This window comes from Onychostoma macrolepis, chromosome 04 (assembly GCF_012432095.1).
Source record: "Onychostoma macrolepis isolate SWU-2019 chromosome 04, ASM1243209v1, whole genome shotgun sequence".
Classification (NCBI taxonomy): Eukaryota; Metazoa; Chordata; class Actinopteri; order Cypriniformes; family Cyprinidae; genus Onychostoma; species Onychostoma macrolepis.
This window is the reverse complement of record NC_081158.1, coordinates 31,120,374-31,146,291: the sequence shown is the minus strand read 5'-3', so window position 1 is coordinate 31,146,291 and position 25,918 is coordinate 31,120,374. Positions and strand designations below refer to the sequence as shown.

The following is a 25,918-nucleotide window of genomic DNA, read 5'->3' as shown; positions in this document are numbered from 1 at the left end:
CTGTGGCTGAGCTCCAGAGATGCAGTCGGGAGATGGGAGAAAGTTGTAGAAAGTCAACCATCACTGCAGCCCTCCACCAGTCGGGGCTTTATGGCAGAGTGGCCCGACGGAAGCCTCTCCTCAGTGCAAGACACATGAAAGCCCGCATGGAGTTTGCTAAAAAACACCTGAATAAGATTCTCTGGTCTGATGAGACCAAGATAGAACTTTTTGGCCTTAATTCTAAGCGGTATGTGTGGAGAAAACCAGGCACTGCTCATCACCTGTCCAATACAGTCCCAACAGTGAAGCATGGTGGTGGCAGCATCATGCTGTGGGGTGTTTTTCAGCTGCAGGGACAGGACGACTGGTTGCAATCGAGGGAAAGATGAATGCGGCCAAGTACAGGGATATCCTGGACGAAAACCTTCTCCAGAGTGCTCAGGACCTCAGACTGGGCCAAGGTTTACCTTCCAACAAGACAATGACCCTAAGCACACAGCTAAAATAACGAAGGAGTGGCTTCACAACAACTCTGTGACTGTTCTTGAATGGCCCAGCCAGAGCCCTGACTTAAACCCAATTGAGCATCTCTGGAGAGACCTAAAAATGGCTGTCCACCAACGTTTACCATCCAACCTGACAGAACTGGAGAGGATCTGCAAGGAGGAATGGCAGAGGATCCCCAAATCCAGGTGTGAAAAACTTGTTGCATCTTTCCCAAAAAGACTCATGGCTGTATTAGATCAAAAGGGTGCTTCTACTAAATACTGAGCAAAGGGTCTGAATACTTAGGACCATGTGATATTTCAGTTTTTCTTTTTTAATAAATCTGCAATAATGTCAACAATTCTGTGTTTTTCTGTCAACATGGGGTGCTGCGTGTACATTGAGGAAAAAAAAATGAACTTAAATGATTTTAGCAAATGGCTGCAATATAACAAAGAGTGAAAAATTTAAGGGGGTCTGAATACTTTCCGTACCCACTGTATATAGGCTATTAATAATGTACATAAACTACCAAACTGCATTTAAAAATTATATATTTTCTTGTATATATTTTATTATAAAAAATTATGGGCTTATGGAAAGTTATTTCTCGGTGTTACCAGACTGTTCTGTTCCTGCTATGGAGAAAAAAAAAGTATAAAAAGAAAAATCCCCATGATGATCATGTTTTGAATTGGAACATTTAGTTACTCAACAGTCCTATCTAATTAAGCCATGAGAAATTAAATAACTCCAGCACAGGGTCGATATAATTACTGCTAATTTATTGCTCAGATTATTCACCATTAATTCTTATTCTCTCAAACGCAGATTGGAGGAACTATACCAGAGAGATAACTGTTTAATAATAATAATAAACGCTAGGCCTTTTCGTCCCTTTAACGGGTCTAGCATCGTTTATGTGTTATTAGGATGTGTAATTGAACAGCCCATAGTTTGCATATTACTTTATTAAGCTAATGTGTTTTCTGCTTGGCCATGCACGACTGTGTTAAAGCTTCTGAATCTTAAAATTACAACTCAATTAACACGACCGCTCCTTGCATTTCACCAAAACTCATGAGCATTTGGCAATCTGGACTCACAATAAGTATCATGGGACTATCATGCTTTTTTAGACATGCTACTACCATGTATTTTTTGCACTGCACACAGAGATGCATTATAAAGAAATGCAAAAAATATGTGGAGAACAGTGCATGTGGGTGCATGTTTACAAAAGGCCGTGGCTGGGGTGGAGGTAGAGTCTGCCATTCACCTCTCTCTGGCCCTGCGGCCCTGCGATGCCCTGCGTGTGCTTTTCAGGCTTTGAAACGGGCTTTATGTGCACAGGGAGAGAGAGAGAAAAGGCTCGAGCAGCTGTGACGTGGGCGGCGTTGTTTCATTCACCTCTCGCCATGGCAACGGACAGGGGCCCGAGAAATATGCCCCCTCCTTGAGCCATGAGAGAGACACAGAGAGACTCTGAAATCCCATCAGAACACAGAGTGCTGTTATTTCAACCATATAATAATATAAACAAACAGAATTATTATAATGTCATCTGAGTCTAAAATAATTATTAATGTTCAGATACCCATTTAATTATCATATACACTGTATGGATGGTAACATTACACTTCATGTAAGTCTATTATTGTGATTTTTTAAGTCATAAAAAAAGCGGTGCCAGTGTCAATAAGCAGTCGTGAGCTCACTGCACTTTTTCAACCATTCTGAATTTAATTTTAATGAAGAAAATTAAGTTCAAATTTGAGTAGAAATGACAAAGTATTGTGAAACAGACAGAATTTAAAAGGATGGAATGATGGCGATATTTTAAAGTGCAGGTCACATTTCTGAATTTATGACTAATAGTCTTTTTAATTTTTCTATATGAAATATATTATGCACCCACATCTTTTTAATTCATTTTTATTGTTGAAAAGCATTTTGTTTTATCCAGTTATTTTATCCAAATATAAGATATATATTTTAAAAATATTTTTTTGCACTTTTGTATTGCCTTTATAAATTTTTTATTTATTAATTTATTTGAACTACAAATTACTGTATATAAAAAATATTTAAAAGAACTATATAAACCTATTTTTAGGTTTACTTTCATATATATATATATATATATATATACTATTGCAGAGAGAGAGAGAGAGAGAGAGAGAGAGAGAGTTAAATATATAAAATCTTAGGTTTTTGACAAATTTATTTACCATTTATTTGAAAAACTAACAATATATAATAAACACGTTTATAAAAAATATATATTTTAAAATGTTTAATATGCTAGTTTTCACGGATAATATTAAAAACAGATTTATTTCTTTTTAAACAAAACACTCAGAAAATAACCAATAATAACGAAATTAATCTAAAATGAATTATTTAATTCTATTGGAATGACTATCATATAAGTAATAGCCAAGTAAAACAGCATATTACTACTAAATTGAGAAGCGTTTAAACTTAAAGAAAAAGTTAACGAAAGCTAGGCTGGATACCTTTGGAGCCCATTGCGCCCTGTCACTGCTGATCCCTCTGTGCTTGTTTTCAGTGGAGCGCAATGGGATGGGGCTTCAGTGTCGACTCTACTGTGACCAATGAACACGCCGCTGCCGCATCTGTCAAGCGCTTCTGACCAATCGACAGCAGCGCGAGGCGGATCTCAGGTGCGCGCCTCTGCGTCCTCGCGGCTCTGGCGCGCTGGGGAGCCGCCTGTGGCACAGAGTAGCTGTGGAAACTATGGCGACCGCGGCGTCCAACCACTACAGCATCCTCACGTCCAGCTCGGAGCCCGGCAGCATGCAGCAGACGCCGCCGCAGGCCTACAGAGACGCGCACAGCCTTCTGCAGAGCGAGTACACCACCCTACAGAGCAGCGGCAGCACGCTTGGCCATGCGCACCAGTGGCTGACGGCGGCGCTGTCTCACGGGGGAGAGGGGTCGCCGTGGCCCGCCAGCCCGCTGGGCGAGCAGGACATTAAGCCGGTAGAGGAGCTGCAGCATTCGCCGAGGCAGGCGCATCTGGTGCAGCAGAGCCAGCAGCATCACGAAGCGGGCGCTTGGCGCGCCACCACCATGCCGAGCATGAGCACCTCCAACGGGCAGAACCTGATCTACTCTCAGTCCGGGTACGGCGAGCCGGGGATGCACCACGAGGAGCACCACAGCCCTCATCTGAGCGAGCACGGCCATCCGCAGAGTCTGCACTCAGACGAGGACACGCCGACCTCAGACGACTTGGAGCAGTTCGCCAAGCAGTTCAAGCAGCGGCGGATCAAGCTGGGTTTTACACAGGCAGACGTGGGGCTCGCGCTGGGCACCCTCTACGGGAACGTCTTCTCCCAGACCACCATCTGCAGGTTCGAGGCGCTCCAGCTGAGCTTCAAGAACATGTGCAAACTCAAGCCCCTGCTGAACAAATGGCTGGAGGAGGCGGACTCCACCTCGGGAAGCCCGACCAGCCTGGATAAGATCGCGGCGCAGGGGAGGAAGAGGAAAAAGCGGACCTCCATCGAGGTGAGTGTCAAAGGGGCCCTGGAGAGCCATTTCCTCAAGTGCCCCAAACCCGGCGCGTCGGAGATCAACTCGCTGGCGGACAGCCTGCAGCTGGAGAAGGAGGTAGTGCGGGTTTGGTTCTGCAACCGGCGGCAGAAGGAGAAGCGAATGACGCCCCAAAACGGACCGATGGCCGGGAACGAGGATGTGTACGGGGACGCCTCGCCTCACCCCGGCGCGCAGACACCTGTTCCGTGAGAAAGGGGCGGCCTGAAACATAATCGACTGTCTCTTTGTCCCGGTCACAAGCCCGCTCGGGGCGGACCGACGGTGATGAAGTGTCTCTGTGTGTGGCACCTCCGAGGGCGCGGAGAGCGCGCGTGGTTGCGCGAACAATATACGGGCGCGGGCGCCAGAAAACAAGCTCTGAGGCGTTACGCGCCGCGGCTGAACCTAAAGAGGGAACGTAAATATTCTTTTATTTAAGAGATTTCTTTTCTCAAGTCCGGGGATCTGTGAAAGCATCATATCACTTCCAACCGAAAGCTGTGAAAAAAGGCGTCAGGGGCACGCCATCTTCCCCTCATGGCCACAAAAGGTTTCTTACTTATTGAAATTAATCCGGTGCAGTCTACTGTATTCTCTTCCATATATTAATGGAAAATGCTTCGTTGTTGTTATTATTATTATTATTATTATTATTATTTCCGTCACGATCACAAAAGGTTTAATACTGATTAAAATTATGTCAGTATTTCATTCGCCTTTATATATTAATGGCAATAAATAACCTAATAATAATCATCATAATAATAAACTAAATATCTCTAAATTATTTCAATAAAAAGATCCAAAATTTCATAATACGAAAAATTAACAATAACAATAATATTTATTATTGTTATTTTATTGTTATTAGTAACATTATGTACATACTAACTTATCTAAAAGTATCACTGTTAAATGCAAACGTGATCAATTCTTTAAAAGTCTAATTTCGGTCACAACAAAGGCTGCCAAGTGCTGCTGTGTGTCTTTCACAGGCAAAGCAGCCCGATTTCATGCAGATCACGAATTCACACTGCTGGTGCAAAACAGAGGCCTGAGGAAACAGTAAAACCCACAATCGCAGAGTGTTGTGGATCATATCGAAATTTCTAGTCACAAAAATAAAATTAATGGATACCAGCTCTTTATAATTACCCACCCAGTTTGGGTTTTCTTAACATTTTGATTGAATTTCTATAAGCGTGCGCCAAAAGCGTTCATGACTTGAGACAGTGGCTTGTTTATTAAGATTCTTCCTCCTTGTTTATTAAGATTATTAAGATTCTAAACCATTTTTGGTTATTTAACCTTTTCTATAGAAAATATATAAATTATAATTTAGGTAATCTAAAAGAAACCAAAACTGACTCGTATCATTTATGATATTTTACATTAAAGATAACAACAAACCAAGCTTTTATTTAATTTCAGTCATTTGTCTGGAAACGCTTTATATGGAAATGACAAGATGTAAAAACTACATTGATGACATAATAATAAAAAAAATATAATAGCCTAATAATAATAATAATAATGGAGGCAAATTGTTCTTGCTTGTAATTATTACAGTAACACCGTTCAAGATTTAAAAACAACGACAATAATAATAATAATAAAAGACTAATAGAGGCCAGTTATTCTTGCCCATTATTATTATAGTAACATTGTGTGATTTTGTGCGTCAACTAAATGTATAAGCCTCAACATGTTTGTATCTGTTTGTTCTTTTGTGTTTCTTGTTTATCCCAAATTGGTCTCTTTTTCTTTAACGGGAAATATTACACCAGCTGTGTTACGCTGATTTGATGGCCTGCATCAAAAAACAAGGACATTGTGCGTGGATTTTTCATTTGAATTTTCTATGGCTCTGTGAATACTTGTATATTTGTGCACTTAACCTGGCACTGCCAAAGCACAAGCTGTCAGTGTGCCCTATTGAGACCAGTAATGTCTTTGGTTTTGACAGAAAAATTGCACAGTTTTTAAACGCCTTTTGTCATTAAATGAATACGTTTTTATATAAAGAAGTGCCTCTCATCAATCTGTGCCCCGCGCATGAAGATCCTCAAGATAAATGGATTCACAATTTCACACGTTATTCGAGCATCAAGGCTGTTGAATATAATGTTGCCTCGGGATGAGATGATGCTGTAGATCCATCGCAGCCCGTTGCAATTCCTTCGCTTCGATTTCTGCGTGACCATGGAGGCAAATGTTTGCTATTTCACCGGTAATGAAGACGGATTTGACGGGTTCAAACGTGTTCCGAAAGAGATAGGAGACGAACGTGAATATTTTATGATGCTGTTCTGGATCTAAATAGGGCTTATTTTAAAAAAATTCAAACGAGCAAATGGGTTTAAAATACATTCATGAAAACAAAATAACAAACTGCTGCTAGTGATCTGTCAAATCATACTGTAATAAAAGCTCTAAAACAATTAATAATAGCTTTTAAACGATCAAATATAGCCTATTTCATTTGATCAGACGGTCTTTTCAAATATCATCGGCCATTTCCTTTAAATCAATTTAGCCTATTGCTCCATCAATGTAGCCTACAATTTTAGGAAAACGACTAAAAGACTAGATGTCCGCTTTATTTAAGCTACTGTGTGTTTATAATGAATAGAGAATCCTAGGGCCTTGGAAATTTTCACTGCCTTGAAAAACTGCGTAAAGCCGCATTTGTGTGTTTGTGTGTGTGCGTGTGTGTCTATTATATGCTGTGAGCGCCATCTATTGACTATAATCTGTTGGAGAAAAGCAATTCTTAATTATTACAGTTGTCTATCTGTTTAGTCAAATATACAGTCATAAAGTCCTGGAATATGAGCTTGGGGTGTATTTCATAAATACAGCCTAACGTCTGTTGTCAGTGCAGATGGTAACCTACCTTTAAAGTGAAAGTCAAAAGTCACTGTATATTGGTTGTTAATCATATTAATTTTAATTCTTGTAGTGTAAGTATAATTTTTTTTCTGACCAGGTTGTGTTTGGGAGAAAGTTCTTACCGTTGGAAAGTTCTTGTTTTGAAGCAGGTGGCACATAAAAACTTTATGGATTGCTCAAGGTTGAATATCAACTTTAAAACTGGATTCATTTTAAAACCTCTGCGTTCGCTAAATCTTATGTTGGCTTTCTAACACTTAAGTTGGCCTTCTAACAATCTGGCACACAGGACAGGCAAGTGTTCACCTTAAGCGGAAGTATTTTGTTTGAATGTGCGAGACTTCCGTTTCATTAGCCGCTATCAACTAAAATAATAACAAAGTGCAGTAAACGTATTTGCATTACAAACCAGTGTGTTTATGATTACGATGATATATTTAAATTATATAGCAAATACCAGTTTGCAATATCAAACAACATAACGGATTGTTTTTGAAAGGGTAAAATAACCGGAAGGAAGCGGATAACACCGGAAGCCTTGCACATTCACAAACGGCTGCTTCCGCTTTTACGTGAAAAATAAAGTGGATATTGAATTTTAGATTAAGATATTAACAGCTGATTTAGATTAACTGATTTCGTAAATAATTAAAATACAATAATAACCTATAACAATCACAATAAAATGTTTTTTTTTTTTAGAATAATTTATCTAATTTCACTAAGCAACCATTTGTGACACATTAGCTACTATAGGCTATTCTAAATCATGTATCTATTAGTAAAGAATATTAAGAGTTAAGGAATGAACTCAGAAACTACACAACCAGAAGCGGTTCATTTAATACAGCTATATTTCATGAAATATTTTGAATATTTTTTAACACATTCTCCAGACAATTTTGGTTTCTTTATGTTACAGTGATCATTAGTTCATGTACACAACCCCTCCCTCCCCAATATTATGTGTAGCCTATAATAAATCCATAAATCCAACAGGGTCATGATACACACAACACAGACTCTGCAATATGGCTCTAAAATCAGCACACACTTGTGAGGAAACAAAGAGATTTTGAACTTTTACCATTGCCCTTCCAACATTATTCCATCTTTGGGTTGCCATATTTCCATCACTTTTGGCATATGAGTGGGGATGTAAGTCTTGTAAGGAAAATAACTACAAGATTGTCATGTATGGATGATAAAACTAGCTAGAAACTAAAGCTCGACAAGGAACCATTAAAAATTCATTTGCAATAGTCTGTAACACTTGTAGTGAGTTTCTGAAGACAAGTCTTGAATTCTGGCCTGGTGAGCATCGTCTGAAATTCATTCAATATAATCAAACAAACAGCGTGTAAAACATACGGCTCTCAGAGTAACTAAAACACAACTACAGATATCATGAAAAAATATAAAACTCATTAAAAGTCAAGAATAAGTCTTTTGCAATACTTTCAAAATATAAATTAAATCACAAACGATAAATAAAAAAGGTCAAGTGGTCCAGGAATAACACATAGTATATACAGAAAAAAAGAAAAAGATTTAAAAAAACATGTAAATAATTGTTTGTTTTTTGAATCAGGCACGTCTTAAACCAAGAACAACACAAACAAGCAAACAAACATCTTAAGAAAGAATATGGTGGTTTTACTCAATTTTATGACTTTGTACTTCAAAGGAATAGTTCACCCAAAAATGAAAATTTGCATAAAATTTACTCACCCTCAGGCCATCTAAGTTGTAGATGAGTTTGTTTCTTCATCAGAACAGATTTGGAGAAATGTAGCATTCCATCACTTGCTCACCATTGGATCCTCTGCAGTGAATGGGTGCCGTCAGAATGAGAGTCCAAACAGCTGATAAAAACATCACAATAATCCACAAGTAATCCACACCACTCCAGGCAATCAATTAACATCTTGTAAAGTGAAAAGCTGCATGTTTGTAAGAAACATACTCATCTTTAAGACATTTTTAACTTTAACCCATTGCTTTGGGTTAAAATATGAGTCCTCATAATATTGTTTTCTCCATCTTCACAAGATGTTAACTGATGGACAGCAGTGGTTTGGACTCTCATTCTGACGGCACCCATTCACAGCAAATGTTCATGTTTGGGTGAACCGTTCCTTTAAGTCTTTGGCACATTTAAATAATTACTGGCATGCAAACCTTTTATTTCTAATAAAGCACCAGTTAATTAACCTGTTTATATAAAACCGTTTTTCCTACACATTTCCTAATAAAATTGCATTTGAACAAACATCAGATTAGTACATTTGCATCTGAAGGGCGTAAAAATGGCGAGACACTTCCCATTCTTTCTAAAGTGCTCTATATAGACGGCGTCTTAATGCAGGATCATGTCCATGATATTAAAAGGGCATTTGTGGCAACAGGAAGGAAGTTTGTTCGGCACAGCAAGATACAGATTATATCTCACTACGGAACAGAAAAAACATAAGTCTCCCGTCCTGCATGTGTCATTCGTTGTGCATCGGCCCCTGGGAGATCATTCCTGCGAGTGTGTTCATGTGTGACGATGACTCAGTGACTCAGTCATGCAGCAGATGGACACACACACACACACACATCAGCTGTCTGTCTCCATCTGTATTGTGTTACGCGTCTCCTTCTGTAATGGCTGCATTTGAGAAACACTGCTGCATTACCAGGGAATTCTGTTCTATTCTGGTCCAGTGTTTTCTGTCATGATGCTGCCCACAGGAGGCGCTCTTGCACAATCACAGATCCCCATCTGAAGTGTTTGCTGTTCGACAAACACAAGTGATGTTTTTAGCTACACATTCAGCACATATAACATCTTCACACACATATGAGTCTCACTTTATATAGATTTAAATAGTGCAGCTGCATTCAGCTGATTCAGAATCTGCGTCTTGTTACTGAAAATAGGCTTTGAACCTCAAACAAATAAGTGACCATATGTCATTTTATATTTATATATTCACATATGAATAATTCACCCAAAATCAAATAATAATCTGTCAATATTCAAATATGCAGGGAGCAGTGATGAGACATTAGATATGACTGATGTTAACCCTCGTTTCATGTCTGCAAAGATAAATACGCTTTTAGATTATGAACATACTCGATTTGTTTTTGAAAAATCCACTACATGCCTTATGTCATCTCGTCTGATTGATAGTTTATACTTTATTAGAAAATAAAAGGCCTTTTAGTATCTTTCCAAAATGTTGTGGTACACTTCTTTTTGTAAGAATACAATTTTTAAAAAGTGAGCATCAAATATGATACATCCAGCTAGAGTGACAACTGATATTTATATGCATTTTATGTAAAAAGTCTGTTATGCCTAGAGCAAATTGAGTGTGATCTCCATATGCCCAAATATCATATTACATAAACCATAAAAGCCAGATTTATCAAATATGATACTCCAAAAAAGGCAAACTTTATTTATTTATTTATTTAACAAAATAAATAATTCCATGTAATGGGGGATCTATTATTTTATGCATGTCAAGCTTGGTTAATCTGGTCCTCACATAAAGCTATGTAACTTCAGAAGACCTAAAATATAGTGCATAAATTATATAAACCACTTTTATGATGCTTTTTTAGATCTTGACAGCTTCTGGTCACTGTATGCTTTTATTGTTTGAAACAAATGCATAAACTTTGTTCAAAATGTATCCGTTATGTTCTACAGGATAAAGTAATTCATATAGGCTAGGAACGATATAAGGATGATTAAATTACAGAAGTTTCATTTTTGGGTGAATTATTCATTAATGCATTGCATAATTGGCCATGAAAAATTAAAATGGCAAGATCATCAATTTGGGAATTCTGCTATGCTGCAATGGGGGGAAAAAAAACGTTAGACTAACATTTTCACAATAACTATCCATCAGCTTTCTCGCTCTGCATATTCCGGCCTTAGCTTTGTAGATTTGACCAAATAAAACCGGACATGAATTTTAGATGGACTATGAGATGGTCTAAATCAGTCAAGTATCTACACATTTCAGTCCTTCTTTCTGTCTGTCTACCCGTATAATAATAAACCCCAGGATGTAAGAAGTGCTGTTTAGCTACAAACACACATGGTGAATGGGGAGTGGTCACATGAGATGATGTCATTCTGCTGATTTCGGTCGCAGTGATGATGTCACACCGCAGGAGGAGTGATTCAGCTGAAGCGTCATTCACTCCTTTCCGTTCTCACTCGTTTTTATTCTGTTCTCTTCCTGGATTCTCTATAGCCTGGCCTTCCCTCGTTTAATAAAATCTTCTGTTTCATTAATTAAAAAGTGTCAGAATACCTTTCCCGTCGGCTTTATTGCCATCCCTCACTCAGAGTTTGGGAAAAGCGCTGCCACGTGACCACATCTTTATTTGACCAGCCCTTCCCCTGCTAAAGGGCTTGTGGGAGAACAAAGGGGGCGGGGCCCGTGCAGATGCATCATCAAGGGGGTGTGGTTTTCACTTCAACTGCTCCATTTCCGAGCATTCGGTGTCCATGTCCGAGTCAAACAGAGAGCGTCCGGTGACGTCGCTGTCCGGCGAGGGCGTGTCGTGGTGGGACAGAGTGCTTTCCTGCTCTTGGAAGCTGCCACTGCGTGAGTACAGACCCAAATCTGGAAGCTGGGAAGGAGAATCCGGCTCCTCGCTCAGTCCGTCGTAGTAAAGGTCGTCGACGTCCACAAACCACTCCGGCCAGAATTTCCGGCGGATTCGCTCACAGTACATGGCCAGGTTGATGAACTCACCTGCACCGATGAAGCAGCTTCAGTCAGTTAATGCGCTCATAACTTTATATGACAGTATTTCCATACAAAAAAGCATGAGTTCACGAGCTCACCTTTGATTAACTGCTCCGGACGCGTTCCTGGGAGAGTCCACATGGCCTGAGCGAGATGACCAAATACAGCAGCGTCTACTGTGGAGAGCCTCGGGCCCATTAGATACTTTTTATTGCCTGTGGGAGAAATTATATTTTTTAATTGAATTATGTAAGACAATATAAAAAATTTTTTTAGGTTTTTTAATGTGTTTTCTGGTTTGTTGCTATGATGTTCTGGTCTCTAAATATGGACCTATATGGTACCTATAGGAGCTTGTTTCTACCACGGATTAAAAAATAAAAAAGTTAATTGTGATATTCTATCTGACAATTATGATTGTTTTTCATTTAATTGCAAATTTATATCTTAAAATTGTAATTCTGAGAAAAAAGCCAGAATTGTGAGTTTTTCTCAGAATTCTGAATTTACATCTCTTTTTCTATTTTTTTCCACCATGGAATAATTTTTTCCAGCATTTGTAAGTTTATATCATCACAGTTCTAAGAAGAAAAGTCAGAACTGTGAGATATAAACTCAGAATTGAGAGAAAAAATTCAGAATTGTGAGATAAAAATTCACAATTACCTTATCTTTTATCGCATGAAGGAAACACGTTTTCATAGCAATTCACCTGTAGTAAGAGTAGGTTTTTTCAGGATTATGCATCAAGACACATTTATTTGAATAGTAAAATTACATTATTAAGTCTTGTTTTCTGAAAAATTTCTCAAAATTAATGTCAAAATTGTATCAAATTAAGTTTATGCTTAAAACGAAGTAAGAAAAATAATCTTGTAGTTTATTTTCATTACCACCACTTGTTTTAAGCATAAACTCACATATTTCAGGAAACAAGATTTAACTGAGTAATTCTGATTCTCAAGTGAAGTGTATCTTGATATAAAATGTACTGCAGAATAAGAAAAATACTGAGAAAGAAAATCATTTGTTGCAGCGTGAAAGGAGGATTTATGTTTACTGGACACTAGAGGGCAGCACAGATCCATTGCTGCATTATTTTGTAACCTGTTTCAAAAGCTCTGAACTCTCGAGATTCATCTAGAATGATCTATATTATATATGAAAAAATCCTGTCAGTAAAGCTCACAAACTGTGCCTCAGACGTTCAAAACATACCGAGGAATGTGGCAAGGGTGCGCATGTCTTTCTCCATCAGAGAATAAACCTCGTCTTTGGAGAAGCGTCCGATCCCGTGGCCGTACATCTCTCTCTTCACAATGCTGCCGGTCCCCTGACTCAAGATCCACCTGAGCAGGTCACTCAGCGGCCCGTTTGTGGCTAACATCTTCTGCGTCTCCTCCACATTATCCACCCACTGACAGTATGCTATCGTCCTAAAGCAAAACACATTGCATTTAGATTATCAACCCATTTTAGTCATTCAGTAGGTCATGTTCAAGTTGGAATCCACTTATGAAAGGCATCTGATCTCTGTATTTTAACAATATAATGATGAACTAAAGAAGGCTGTTCAAATATCAGACTGATTTAGACCACAACGTGAAGAAAAACCAGCTCAGTCTCACCAGTAGAAGTGTTCCTCTACCATTTTGATGATGGCACGCGAGATTGCTTTCTCCTGAGGACTCAGGCTGGAGTCGAGGTTCACGCCGAGCTTCTCCTCCAGGAAGTCGATGATGAACTCTGTCCCGCACACCTGCTCCTTATTATACGAGATCCACGGCATCTTCCCTTGAGGAGACAACTTCCCATCGAAATAGTTCTGAGGAGAAAATAATTTGTGTGTTTAAAAACCGTCCATCTCTTTTCACAACATATCTTCATCATCATATAGTTATCTATTATATATTTAGATACCTGGTAGGGCAGATCCGCCATCCGCAGGTATGTTTCTATCTTCAGGCAAAAGGGGGACAGGCTAGGGACTCCAGTTTTGGGCCGGGCAAACTGATGCAGAATGATGGCGTCTTCAGAGTCCAACTCCTGTTCCTTCCTGCAGGGCAGCAAACATGGAAGTGTATTAGAAATCAATGGAGATCAAACAGTTTACAAATACACTAAAACATCCTAAAAAGAAACATTCCAAAAATGAGCAAGATACAGCAGCATCTACTGTGAAAAGCTTTGGACCCATTAGATACTAATGGGAGAAATCACATTATTACTTTTGAAATTTTATTATCAAATTGAATTATGCAGGGAAAAAAAGATTTTGATGCTGTTTTAATGTGTTTTCGGATTGGCTGCTTTAATATTCTGCTCTGTAGATATGGCTCAGTTACCACCTTAAGTGTCTCTATGATTTTTTGACATTTCATCATTTTTAAACCAGCTTCATCATATTCTAAAATTATCAATTTTGTCAGAAACATTTCAAACTGAGCAAGGTGACCATATACAGCATCATCAATTGTGCAAAGCTTTGGGCCCATCAGAAACTTTTTATTGCCTATGGGAGAAATTATATTATTAAATTATTTAAGACAATAGAAAAAAATATATATTTGTATGCTGTTTTTAATGTGTTTCTGGTTGGTTGCTATAATACTATGGTCTCCAGATTTGGCTCAGGTACCTCCTTTAGTGTCTAGAGGATTTTTTTTTTTAAATTTCAATATTTTATCATTTTAAATCAGTTGATCAAATTCTAAAACGATCTATTTTGTGTTTCAGAACGCACCAAAAATATTTAAAAAGCAAGATGACCAAATACAGCACTTACAAATACACTTTTTATTGCCTTAGGGAAAAATTATATTATTACATTTCATAATACAATAGAATTTTTTTTATTTTTATGTTGTTTATAAATGTGTTTTCTACAAGTTTCTGAACTCTCGAGATTAATTCTAGAACGATCTACAATATATTATATATGAAAAATCCTGTCGATAAAGCTCACAAACTGTGCCTCAGACTTTCAAAACAAACCAAGGAATGTGACCAGGTCTTTCTCCATCAGAGAGTAAACCTTACAAATAGATTTTTTATTGCCTATGGGAAAAATTATATTATTACATTTCATTATAAAACAGATTATTTATTTATTTTTCATTTATGTTGTTTATAAATGTGTTATCTACATCACTGCTGATCAACTGCTGCATTATTTTGTAATTTCTGAATTCTGATTGATTTCAGAATGACCAAAGATGACCAAATACAGCAGCATCCAATATGGAAAGCTTTGGGCCCCTTAGATACTCTATTTTTATTGCTTGAGAAAAACATTTTTTAAATATTTTTTTATTATTATTATTGCTATGATATTTCGGTCAATGTCTATAGGATTTAAAAAAAAAAAAAAAAAACATTTTTTAAACCAAGTTAAACAAATATTAAATAATTATATTAAATATTAAATACTAAATAATTAAATAAAATCTTAAAATAATGAATTTTGTTTCAAAATTCACCAGAAATATTCCAGAATTTTTTAGGTCAACTTGAGAGTTCAGTCTTTAAGTGTTCCCTATCAGCAGGATTCAGTCGCTGTCCACTTCACGGGTGCTGAAATTCATTAAAAGCATCATAATCATTTGCTTTCTCTTTAGTTTTATACTTATGATTATGTGTCTGATCTTAAGTCAATTAATAATATGTAATTGTATTTGTGTAATGCATGTCTGAATCAATAGCTCATGTGAATGTTTGTCGAATAACACCAAGTCCATCAGCTTTTCCCAGGGCCTCGTGTAACCTGAGATGTTTTGCTGAGGACTAACAGCACTGCCATTTCTGCAAAGGTCAGAGACGAAGCAAAAGCACAGAATTAAACCCAACTGGCTCTGATCACTATATTGACGGGTCACTATTTACACCGTCTCACGAGGGGTCGATAAAGGTCATTCTGTCACATCACAATAACACAAGGAGACATTATCCTCAAGGCCTACACACAGAGACGCTCCAGCAACCGTGCCCTTGACATAGCACACATCAACATGTCAACATGCAGGCTTTAGACGAGGCAATAAATAGCATCCTGCTCAAAATTCATTCAGTTAGCAGGTATTCATTCATCAGTGGAGGATAATGATTGGACTGCATTGCATTGTGTTGACATGATTTTCCAGGATATTAATTTAGGTAATATTTCCCTGTTCCTGCCCCTCTCACTCCACCCAAAGGAGAATTTTTATTATAATAAGTATTACACATTACATTAAATCTAAAACACTGAATAAAAATATGTTATAATATATTTCCATAAATAATTAAATATATATAAAAGCACAACCACTGCATATATAGTAATAATATTATCATTATCATTATTACTATATATAAGCAGTGCTTGTGCTTTTCTATATTTAATAATCTATAGAAATATATGATAAAATATTTTTATTCAATGTTTTTATTCAAGTACTACTACTACTATCTATGTAGCGCTTATACGTATTATATTTTATACATATAAGTACTGCATAGATGACAATTATTACTACTACTTACTACTGCCAACAATTATTCCTACCTATTAAAAAATATAATATAAGTACTTACAATAATTACACCACTTCTAATAAAATTATTAAATATTTATATTAATTATTAATTATATATACAATAATATAATACCTGCATAGACAGCAATAATAATAATTATTAGTATTAGTATTATCATTACTACTACTACTACTGTCTAGTCATTGCTTATATATAAAATGCTAATATAAACGCTGCATGGATGGCAATAATAATAATAATAATAATAGCACTGCATAGACAGATAGACAGACAGATAAGACAGATAGATAGATAGATAGATAGATAGATAGATAGATAGATAGATAGATAGATAGATAGATAGATAGATAGATAGATAGATAGATAGATAGATAGATAGATAGATAGATAGATAGATAGATAGATAGATAGATACCTAATGACAAGCAGCTCGTGTAGTAAATAGGCGGCGGCGGCGAGCAGCGCGCCCCCGGTGATGTAGAGCGTTTTTCTCCACCAGGAGTCAAATCCTAACGCAGACATGATCCCTCCGTACTCCTGCAGTGGGTAGGCGATGATGTACCCATACAGCGACAGATGCTCCTCGGAGCCGCTCAAGCCGAGCGAGAAGCTCTTGTTCCGGCCCAGCTCAAGCGCGCAGGAGCGGCTCCAGGCGAAGCCGACGCGCCAGTACATCTCTCTCCTCTATCCGCCCTTCGGCCCGCTGTGGCTCCGGCAGAGGAGGCTTCATCAGTGCCGCGGGGTGGAGGTGGAGGTGGAGGTCAGAGGGTCTGAGGACACATGTCGCCTCCTGACGCGCGCTGGGGTCGGCATCAATCCGCAGCAGCTCGCGCCGCTCGCGCCGCTGTTTACCGCACAGCTGAGCGCTGCACGTCACCAGGAGCGGAGCTGCTGATGCTGCGGGGGGCGGGGCGAGCGCGCACATTCTCTAATCTCATTGGTCAGATCTACTGCTGCCATAACAGTTTGGTAACAACAATTTCATAATAGGTCATAATATGAAATAATGTTTCAGTAATTTGTAAATGCTTCATTCTTTTGCTCCAAAAAATAAGTGGATAGCATTGCAACTAACCACATGAACAAATGATTACTATGTATTATTTACATCAGTGTCATTTTAACATCATTTAGATATTATTGTAGTTTTCATAAAAAAATTAAATTCATTTCTTTTATATTTTGTTTTAATTTTCATTTTAAAGTTTTATTAATTTTGTTGTGTTTGTCGATTTAATTTAATATGTTATTTTAAATAATTTTAAATACGTTTAATAAGTAATATATATATATATATATATATATATATATATATATATATATATATATATATATATATCGAGATTAATCGCATACAAAATAAAAGTTTTTGTTTGCATGTGTGTTTGTGTATATTTATTATGTGTATATAAATGCACACACATACAGTATATATTTGGAAAATATTTGGATGTATTTACATGTCTATATTTATATTTATATAATTTATATAATGAATCTATTTCATATATAAACAACCTATTTTTCTGAAATATATACATGCATGTGTGTGTATTTATATATACACAAATATTCACAGCACACATACCTATATTATGTAATATATATATATATATATATATATATATAAAAATATTATATTATAGAAAGTTATATCTAATAATCAAATATATACTTTATAAGTGCCATTTGAAATGTTCTTCTAAAATCTTTATGATTTTAACAGGACACTTTTCAAGGCAAAAAAAAAGGAAAAAATTTTCAACAGCAGCTTTATTCAATAAGGCTTCTGAGCTCCATTATAGACAAACAAGTAAGAACACTCCAAGCCCTCTCACCCTCCACAACTCTCACACCATCAAATATATTTACAGGTAAATAATACATACTCTGCATGACAGAGAGGTGCCCCATTTATGCAAGTTCACGCACTAAAGATGAGGCGCCGCTTCTGAAGCACAGCTAAACAAAGAACCACAGTGAGAGACGAAGCCAAAAACAAAAATGCCATTCAAAACACAGCCAAACATTTAAGTACTGTAAAATCTTTTGAGGTCCTTCCACAATTAATTACGTGTCCCTCAAACTAATGACATCGGTGGAGATGCAGATGATGGGAAGTGAGGGACTTGATAACCACACCCAAGATGCAGATCTCAATTATTCAATACATTTCCAAAACTCTCAAGATATTGGCTTGTCCTCCATTAAACGTGATGGATGCTTCAGTGTGCTGAAGCCACAGAGACATCAATTCAACATAACAGAATGAAAGCAAAACACAGCATTTGGGTTATGGCAAGTACACATATAGCATAATCATACAGTAACTTTATAATAACAAAGTCAAGAGCTGTATATGGAAAGCATATTTACAATGCAGTTTGAGTGATCAACTCAACTATCTGTGTCACTTGTGCATTCTAACTCACATCCACACGCACGTCAAACATCCAATCAGGATTTGATTACACAGTACGAGGGTTCAAAAGATCGCCGTCACATAGCCCTGTGGCCAATCAGTTTACAGACAGCCAATTTGTAGAGAGGACTGATCCGTTTCCCTGAGGAATACAAACTGTGATATGGTCAACGAGAGGCACGCATACAAATACATTTGCGATTAAACACACACACACTCTCTCTTCGTCGCTCTCGGACAGAAAAAAAAAATAAAATCAAGTTTTCTTGGTTCCCAAAGAGCGTCCACGGAAAGAAAGCTTCATGGGACTTTTCAAGGAAGTCAGGACCATCGACTAACAAGATCTGGGAAAACAGCACCCCTCTTAATCAAGCAGATGCCCAATGAGGTGTGTTTGTGTGTGTGTCCGTAACATTCAAGACTACAGCCTTAAGCTTGGCAATAAACTACATCAGAGCAGATTTCCTATTGGTGAGCAGTTCTGACACGGGCTGCTCTGATTGGTGGAAGGAAGGAAAGAAGGAAGGAAGGAGGTGGCATCATTCTATCTGCTCTGATTGCAGGAAAAACCCAGAAGAGAGGAAAGAGAGGATGTGTGTGCCAGGAATCGGCTTCCCCACGGTCATAAAACGATGTGCTTGTGAAAAGCAGCGTTCAGATGTGCCAGGATGTGCTGTGTTTGTTTCTCCGAATCACTCCGCCTCATGTCCTCCAGCAGGGGCCGCTCTAGGACTGACTGTACGAGCTGTTTTGACTCCCGTTTGAGCTCTGGTCAGTCTCACTGTTGTACGAAAAGCAAGAAAATAGCAGAGGTGAGATGAGAAAAAAAAATTACTAACCGAAATAAAATATCAACTAAATTTAGAAATGCCGCCTTGGAAACTAACTGAAATAAGTGTAAGTACTAAAAATGTAATAAAAATTATTTATACATAAATCAGGCTTTAATAAAGGTCTTTTCCACTTTTCAAAAACTATTGAAACTTTTCTGTAATTGAAATAAATGTGAAATAAAATACAATATAAATATTAGATGGAAAAACTTGAACATTTGAGTACTAAAATAATTACAAATAAAGAAGTACTTAAACTTAATAAAAAAAACTAAAACTAAAAAAAGATATTTACACATAAAACAGGCTTTAATAAAGGGCTTTTTTTCTACTTTTCTAAATATCAAAAAAAGAAAGAAAAGTTTTTGGTCATTGAAATACAGCTAAAATAAAATAAATAAATATTGGATGAAAAACTTACATTTTAAAAACTTTAAATTGAAAATGTTGAATTGGCAACTAACTTAAATTGAAAGCTATATAGGCACAGTAAAAAATAAATAAAAAATTAAATGTAAACAAATTAAAACTGAACATATAAACATGAAAACTAATTCAAAATATTAATAAATACTATAAAAGTTTATAAATACTACTAAAATATCATTGGGCTTCATAACCACGTTAAATGCGGTGCAAAAAGTGTGAAAGCTGTGACATTAACTCTTTTAAGACATTAAAAAAAATCTATAACTGTCCTAGAATCCTATAATTGTTCTTTAATCCAGGACATTTGCAAAGACCTTATGCACTGATATGGACTGAATGAGCTTATTTAAATAAAGAGTAATAAAATTAGCCTCTTTTCATTGTTTCTCTTTGCAGTGGTGAAATAAATATGCACCCCAGGCTGTTTCCATATAAATAAATATAGTGTTGTGTGATTTTGATAACTGAGGTCCGCAGTCTGTCGTACCTGTTAGGAGGGGGTTTGGGTTTGGGGACCTTGTTGAGCACAGTAGCCATTTCCTTCCTATCATCAAAGTTCTTCCACTGGTCATAGAGTTTCAGAATCACCCTGATGATCTCCAGGATCTGTGCCAGAAAAGTTCGATGTTAATGTGCACAGCACTTATTCATTTATTTTACAGCTGAACGTGTCTTACCTTGTCCATGTCAACAGAGAGCTCAGCGAACCACTGCCTGGCATCTTTCTGCTGCACCACACACGCCACATGCAGGCAGGCTGGAGGAGGGAGGAGACAGAATCTGTAACTCTGCCCTCCGGTATGTGACGTGCCAACTTGTTATACAGTTATTCAGATCTAAAACTTCAAATTATCTGCTTGTTTGCAAGCATAGGACCTGCTGGATTAAGTGTAGGAAGTTTGATCTTACCCAGTGCAATCATGAATGGAGGATAAAGCAGACACAGGTCTGTCCTGTAGGTGTCGTTCACTATCCTCCTGCACACATTCACAGGACACTCATGTTCACTTATTCAGCAACATGGAAGTAAGCTTATTTTCTGTAAATGTGCAAGACTTCTGATTCATTAGCTGCTATAGGTAAATAACTACAAGAAAAAGAAAGTGCTGTAAACCAGTGTTATTTTACTATCATTGAGATGTATTATAGTCTTTATTAATAGTTTAAATCAGTTTTATTTTCATGTAAACGTTTTAGTAACTTTGTTGTGCATTTGTCATTTTCGGTAGTTTGTTTGTTCATATGTCTATAGGTTTTTTTTATTATTCAGTTTTAGTTATTTTAACATTTCAAGTTAAAACTAAATTAAAATGAGAAATGCTGCCTTGGCAACTAGCTGTACTAAAATGAAAACTATTAAAAACATTTCTGCTAATTAAAATAAGGCTAAAATAAAATATAAGTATTAGAGGAAAAACGTAGCTAAATGAAAATTAGATATGTTGCCTGGGCAACTAACTCAAATAAGTTGAAGTTGAAGCTCTAAAATTACTAACTGGAAAAAATAAAAACCAAAGCTGAACTAAAACTAAAAAATTTACTAAAATTAAAATGTAAAAAAATAAAAGCTAATTTAACACATTAACCAAAAATACAGCAGGACCTACTTAATACTAAAATAACACTGCTGGAAGCACATGACACTGGATACCTCACACATTCATGTTACAAATGGCCGCACCTGCTCTTACATTAAAAACAAGGTGGACAGAGACCGAAGAGCTTTTGGGAGATGCATAGATTCAGAAGCAAGAGTCTCATATATGCAAACTTATCAGTGTAAAGTATCAGTGTACTTTTTCATTAGCGCCTACTTAGACGGCTCTAACCGACTTATAATGCAAAATGAACAGTGGCTGTGCGTTTTTCATGCCGTCTGAAGCCGCACTCTCCTCACCAAGCCAGCGGCAGCAGCATGTCCTCCTGACCCATGTCCTGCACATACTGCAGTAACGGTCTGTACGGGTGGTACACGATCAGACAGCAGTCCTGAAACAAAACCAAACCAAACATCCATAAACAGATGTCAAAAACAAACAACTAAACATCCTAAAGAAGAAGAACCAATACCAACCATAAGCTCCAGTAAGTAGAACTCACACTCCAAGATCTGAACAAAGAGAGAAAAGCATGAGTTCACTGCAAAATCGTCACACTGATTGCTAACTAACACGTTATGTGCACTAATTATCATCTTTCCCATTACGACGATCCATAAACGTTCCACCAGACCTCTGAGATGTTTCCCATGGTGTGGCGTACCCAACAAATAGCACCAGCCCGAGACATGAGCTGCCAAAACCAACAGTCATTTATCACCATGATGAGACTTTCCTATGAAGGTGTCGAGAGTGTGAGGAATGTCACTCCTGAAACTTGGTGACACTTAAGACGTGACAGAAGGCTGCATCGTCACCACACACACACACACACACACACACAATCTCAGCCAGCGTTTCCATCATATGAATCAGACAGTTACAAGAACTTATTATCTAGATCTCAAGTGACGCTGTCAGATTTCCAAAATCCTGATATGGAGCAAAGTCATTCTTTCCACAGAAACTCTTTTCAATAAGAGACCAACAACTTGGAGTGCAGTATCAAGGCCATCTGGTACAACTCACACTCGCCTACATGCCAGATCAGTGTCTCATAAGTTTTCTGCTGTAGTAAAGCACAGACATTTGACTCACGTGATTCATTCTGAAGGGAAACTCCTTTGGAAAGGCATAAGAGAACCTTGTTTTCACTGTTACAAAAAGAAAAAAGATGTATTTATTCCATATTAGTATGAAAAGGTCACATGAGGAAGACAAGTTAGCATGCTTTTTGTGATCTGGGATTCCCAAACCTTCCTGATAGTGAAGATATTTGGTGATTATGGCTAAAAAGTGCAGTTGTTTTATGGTTAAAAGTTGAATTAAATGTTGATTTACACTTTCAGGGTTTCTGCAGGTTTTATAAAGGCCAATTTAAGGCTTAAGTCCTTTTTAAGACTAAGTCAATCCAATTTAAGGAATAAACTGAAGAGAATGTAATACGTCAATATATCCTCTAAATGTAAATGTCTAGAGAGCACACGATGGGCTTCAAGGTTTCAAGGTTTGAAAAATACAAAAACACAACCAGCAAAAGATTTTGAATTCATTTATACATGGAAACTTTTACTGCACCGTCTGATCAAACTGCAAAAAAAAAAGTGTGACAGAAGATAAGAAGTCTTGTTTACAATCAAATTGATCAAAATGAAGTGAGTTTATTATTGAAACCAAAACAAATATATTTCAAGGGATTCCAAACTGGCTTAATTCAAAGGGAAAACCGGTTTTCATTCCCCACTGACAAATACTTCTGGTTTTAATCATAAACTCACTTCATTTTGTTCAGTTCATTTGCATCTCAAGTAGTGCTGTCAAATCGATTAATCACATCCAAAAATAAAATCTTGTGTTTACAAAATATACGTGTGCGTACTATGTATATACACACACACATACATGTACATATTTAAGAAATCTATCTATCTATCTATCTATCTATACAGATATATATACAAACTCGTATTTATATTATTTAAATTATATAGAAATAGAAATATATATTACATATATTTCTTAAAAATGCATGTGTGCATTTGTAAACACAAAATTTTATTTTGGATGCAATTAATCGATTTGACAGCACTAATGTTTAAGGATGTTTAGACATTTGTACTGTAAAACAAAAATACTATGGAAGATAATCATTTTTTGCAGTGCATGCAACATTTACTGCCATGACTTAATGATTTAAAGGCTTTCTGCTGTTATTTTAGGCCTTCATTTGTGGAAGCGTGAATTAAGATTTTTAAGACCCACAGAAACCCTGTACTTAATATTAAACTCTGAATATCATAAGAATGAATTTCTGCAGTAATATCTGATACTGTTTTATGAGTTTGTAAAATATAAATCACTTACACACAGACGTTGCTGCTGAAATAAGGCGTGTGTTCGAAACAACACCAAATTCCTGTTAAGGACAGAATTTGATTTCATTAAGATTTTAATTTCTGCATCTTTCAGCAGAAATTGCCGCATTGAGACTGTTTACCTCTACTTTAGAGGCTAGAAACACACATGTGGGGGCCATCAGCACAGGGTCTATGCTCTTCAGAGAGTACCTGGAAACAAGCCAAGAGCGTTCTTTTACTTTCATGCAAGTGTACTTGAAAAGGGCCATCAATCTAGAAGACAGGTATAAATTTTTACAGAGGAAGAGAAGGCTGTAACCAAGGCAACGACACGCTCACCTGGCATAGAAACGCTTAAAGTAGACAGTTGCCGTGGCGATGACCTGCTGCCTGAGTTTCAAGTGTTCCCCCAAGGCTTGAATCACTGCCACAAGATGAAAAATTTAACTATTCAAAGTGTTTAAAGACCAGGTTAACATATCCTTTAAAAAAATCCATCTTAAAATACAAAGCAGGTGAATTACACTTGAAAATTCAGAACAGGCCCATAATAATATTAATAAACAATTTATCTCCAAACCATTGGCAAAAAATATCTGTAGCTTCCAATATTCCTCTTCTGTGAGGAACTTGAGATCTTTCTGTCTCTCCTTCATCAGATCCTGTTTGTCCAGAACCCACTGCAGACTGATGAGAACAAACATCAGACACTTCAAATTGAGAAATCATAAATGAATATCATACAAATCAACACGCTACAGCAGGATTGTAGTGTATTTTTAATATACTCCTAATATCACTTCAAATCTTCAAACTTTATACAAGCATCAAAACATCACAATATTATACTAATTGAAAATCCTGAAATCAGTTAAAAAGATGAAAATGGATTCATGCCGTGAATAACACACATTTATGCTAATAATTCGTCAATTCAATTTCTCTATGGTTTCTTCAGTCCAGAGCCACCAGCCAGCCGGCTAAAGCTAATAATCCAAATATTTATACTGCTCCGACCATAAAATACATTTATTCTAGTATCTATTCTTTATCCCGGCATTAACCGATGTTTGGTAAATAGTTCGCTTTAATCTAGCAAATCCATGAATTTTTATGTTTTTATTTCTCTTACAACTACGCAGCAACAGCAAAACCTCTAGAAACTGCTTTAATGTTCTCGATTTATATCGTCAAACACGTCTCTACTTACTAATGTGAGCTCTGCCAGAAGTTCCCTGCCATCTTGAGGTGATTGAGGTAGAAAATAAGCCTTAATGTGATGTTAAATTGTGTTAAGATAAAAACGATACTCTGATCTAATCAGACGAGGAGCGCGACACAAAAAACACTCCGTAGAATTTCAACGTGCACATGAAAACGGTCCGGGAGGAAACACCTTTAAGCATCAGTTCCGAGTCCTGCGCTCTTCTTGTTTTATATAAATAAACGTATATCTGCTATTAAAAGGCATAATATAATATAATATAATATAATATAATATAATATAATATAATATAATATAATATAATATAATATAATATAATATAATATAATATAATATAATATAATATAATATAATATAATATAATATAAAAACTAATTTTATATAATTATTGTAGATAATACAATGATACTGTTGTTATTACTGTTGTTATATAAAACTATGTAATATATAATATAATATATATCACATGATATAAAAAGTATTGTAAATAATATAATCCAAGTTTATAGAACAAGTTTATAGAACATCAACTTTAAATAAAATAATATAACATAAAGAACTCATATTACATAATTATTGTACTAATATAATATATAATATAAATAATTTTATATAATTATTGTAGATAATATAATTGCATACTGTTGTTGTTATTATTATCTTATTATATAAAACTATATAATACAATATATAGCTCATGACATAAAATACCTCATGATATAAAAAGTATTGTAAATAATATAATACAAGTTTGTATGAAAATGTAACATCAACTTTAAAATAATATAATATAAATAACTCATATTACATAATTATTGTACTATTATAAAA

The 25,918-nt window shown here is 36.4% G+C and overlaps 4 protein-coding genes across 8 annotated transcripts in view; 1 reads left to right on the top strand and 3 right to left on the bottom strand.

Moving 5' to 3' along the window:
• tmem63a (transmembrane protein 63A) overlaps window positions 1–7,360 on the bottom strand; it is a 50,992-nt gene extending 43,632 nt beyond the window's left edge. For 3 of the 4 annotated variants that reach the window (XM_058773233.1, XM_058773232.1, XM_058773234.1), the window contains exon 1: window positions 7,047–7,359. Coding sequence is in view for 1 of the 4 variants with exons in the window: in XM_058773230.1 (XP_058629213.1) it covers window positions 7,047–7,082 (36 nt within the window). In the remaining 3 variants the exon portion in view is untranslated. Of the gene's footprint in view, window positions 1–7,046 lie in introns of all 4 variants that reach the window. The other variant, XM_058773230.1, reaches the window with a different exon arrangement.
• pou3f2a (POU class 3 homeobox 2a) lies at window positions 2,940–6,080 on the top strand. The gene has a single exon (XM_058773235.1). The coding sequence runs from the start codon at window positions 3,229–3,231 to the stop codon at window positions 4,240–4,242; it is 1,014 nt and encodes a 337-aa protein (XP_058629218.1). The 5' UTR covers window positions 2,940–3,228; the 3' UTR covers window positions 4,243–6,080.
• A 387-nt stretch (window positions 7,361–7,747) lies between the features above and the next one.
• On the bottom strand, window positions 7,748–17,120 carry faxca (failed axon connections homolog, metaxin like GST domain containing a). Of its 2 annotated transcripts, XM_058772145.1 has the most exons (8): window positions 16,639–17,120; window positions 13,608–13,743; window positions 13,316–13,512; window positions 12,906–13,123; window positions 11,786–11,902; window positions 11,247–11,693; window positions 8,656–9,703; window positions 7,748–8,249 (listed from the first exon to the last, which is right to left on the bottom strand). In XM_058772145.1, the coding sequence occupies exons 1-6, from the start codon at window positions 16,896–16,898 to the stop codon at window positions 11,407–11,409; spliced, it is 1,215 nt and encodes a 404-aa protein (XP_058628128.1). In that variant the 5' UTR covers window positions 16,899–17,120; the 3' UTR covers window positions 7,748–8,249; window positions 8,656–9,703; window positions 11,247–11,406. The 2 variants fall into 2 exon arrangements, with proteins under 2 accessions (XP_058628128.1, XP_058628125.1); XM_058772142.1 differs by having other exon boundaries at window positions 7,748–9,703.
• An 859-nt stretch (window positions 17,121–17,979) lies between these two features.
• Window positions 17,980–25,239, bottom strand: ccnc (cyclin C). Its single transcript, XM_058774195.1, has 12 exons — window positions 25,073–25,239; window positions 24,443–24,549; window positions 24,202–24,286; window positions 24,003–24,072; window positions 23,870–23,921; window positions 22,604–22,659; window positions 21,982–22,017; window positions 21,805–21,896; window positions 20,817–20,884; window positions 20,585–20,664; window positions 20,395–20,513; window positions 17,980–19,426 (listed from the first exon to the last, which is right to left on the bottom strand). The coding sequence occupies exons 1-12, from the start codon at window positions 25,102–25,104 to the stop codon at window positions 19,372–19,374; spliced, it is 852 nt and encodes a 283-aa protein (XP_058630178.1). The 5' UTR covers window positions 25,105–25,239; the 3' UTR covers window positions 17,980–19,371.
• Window positions 25,240–25,918: the final 679 nt, after the last annotated feature.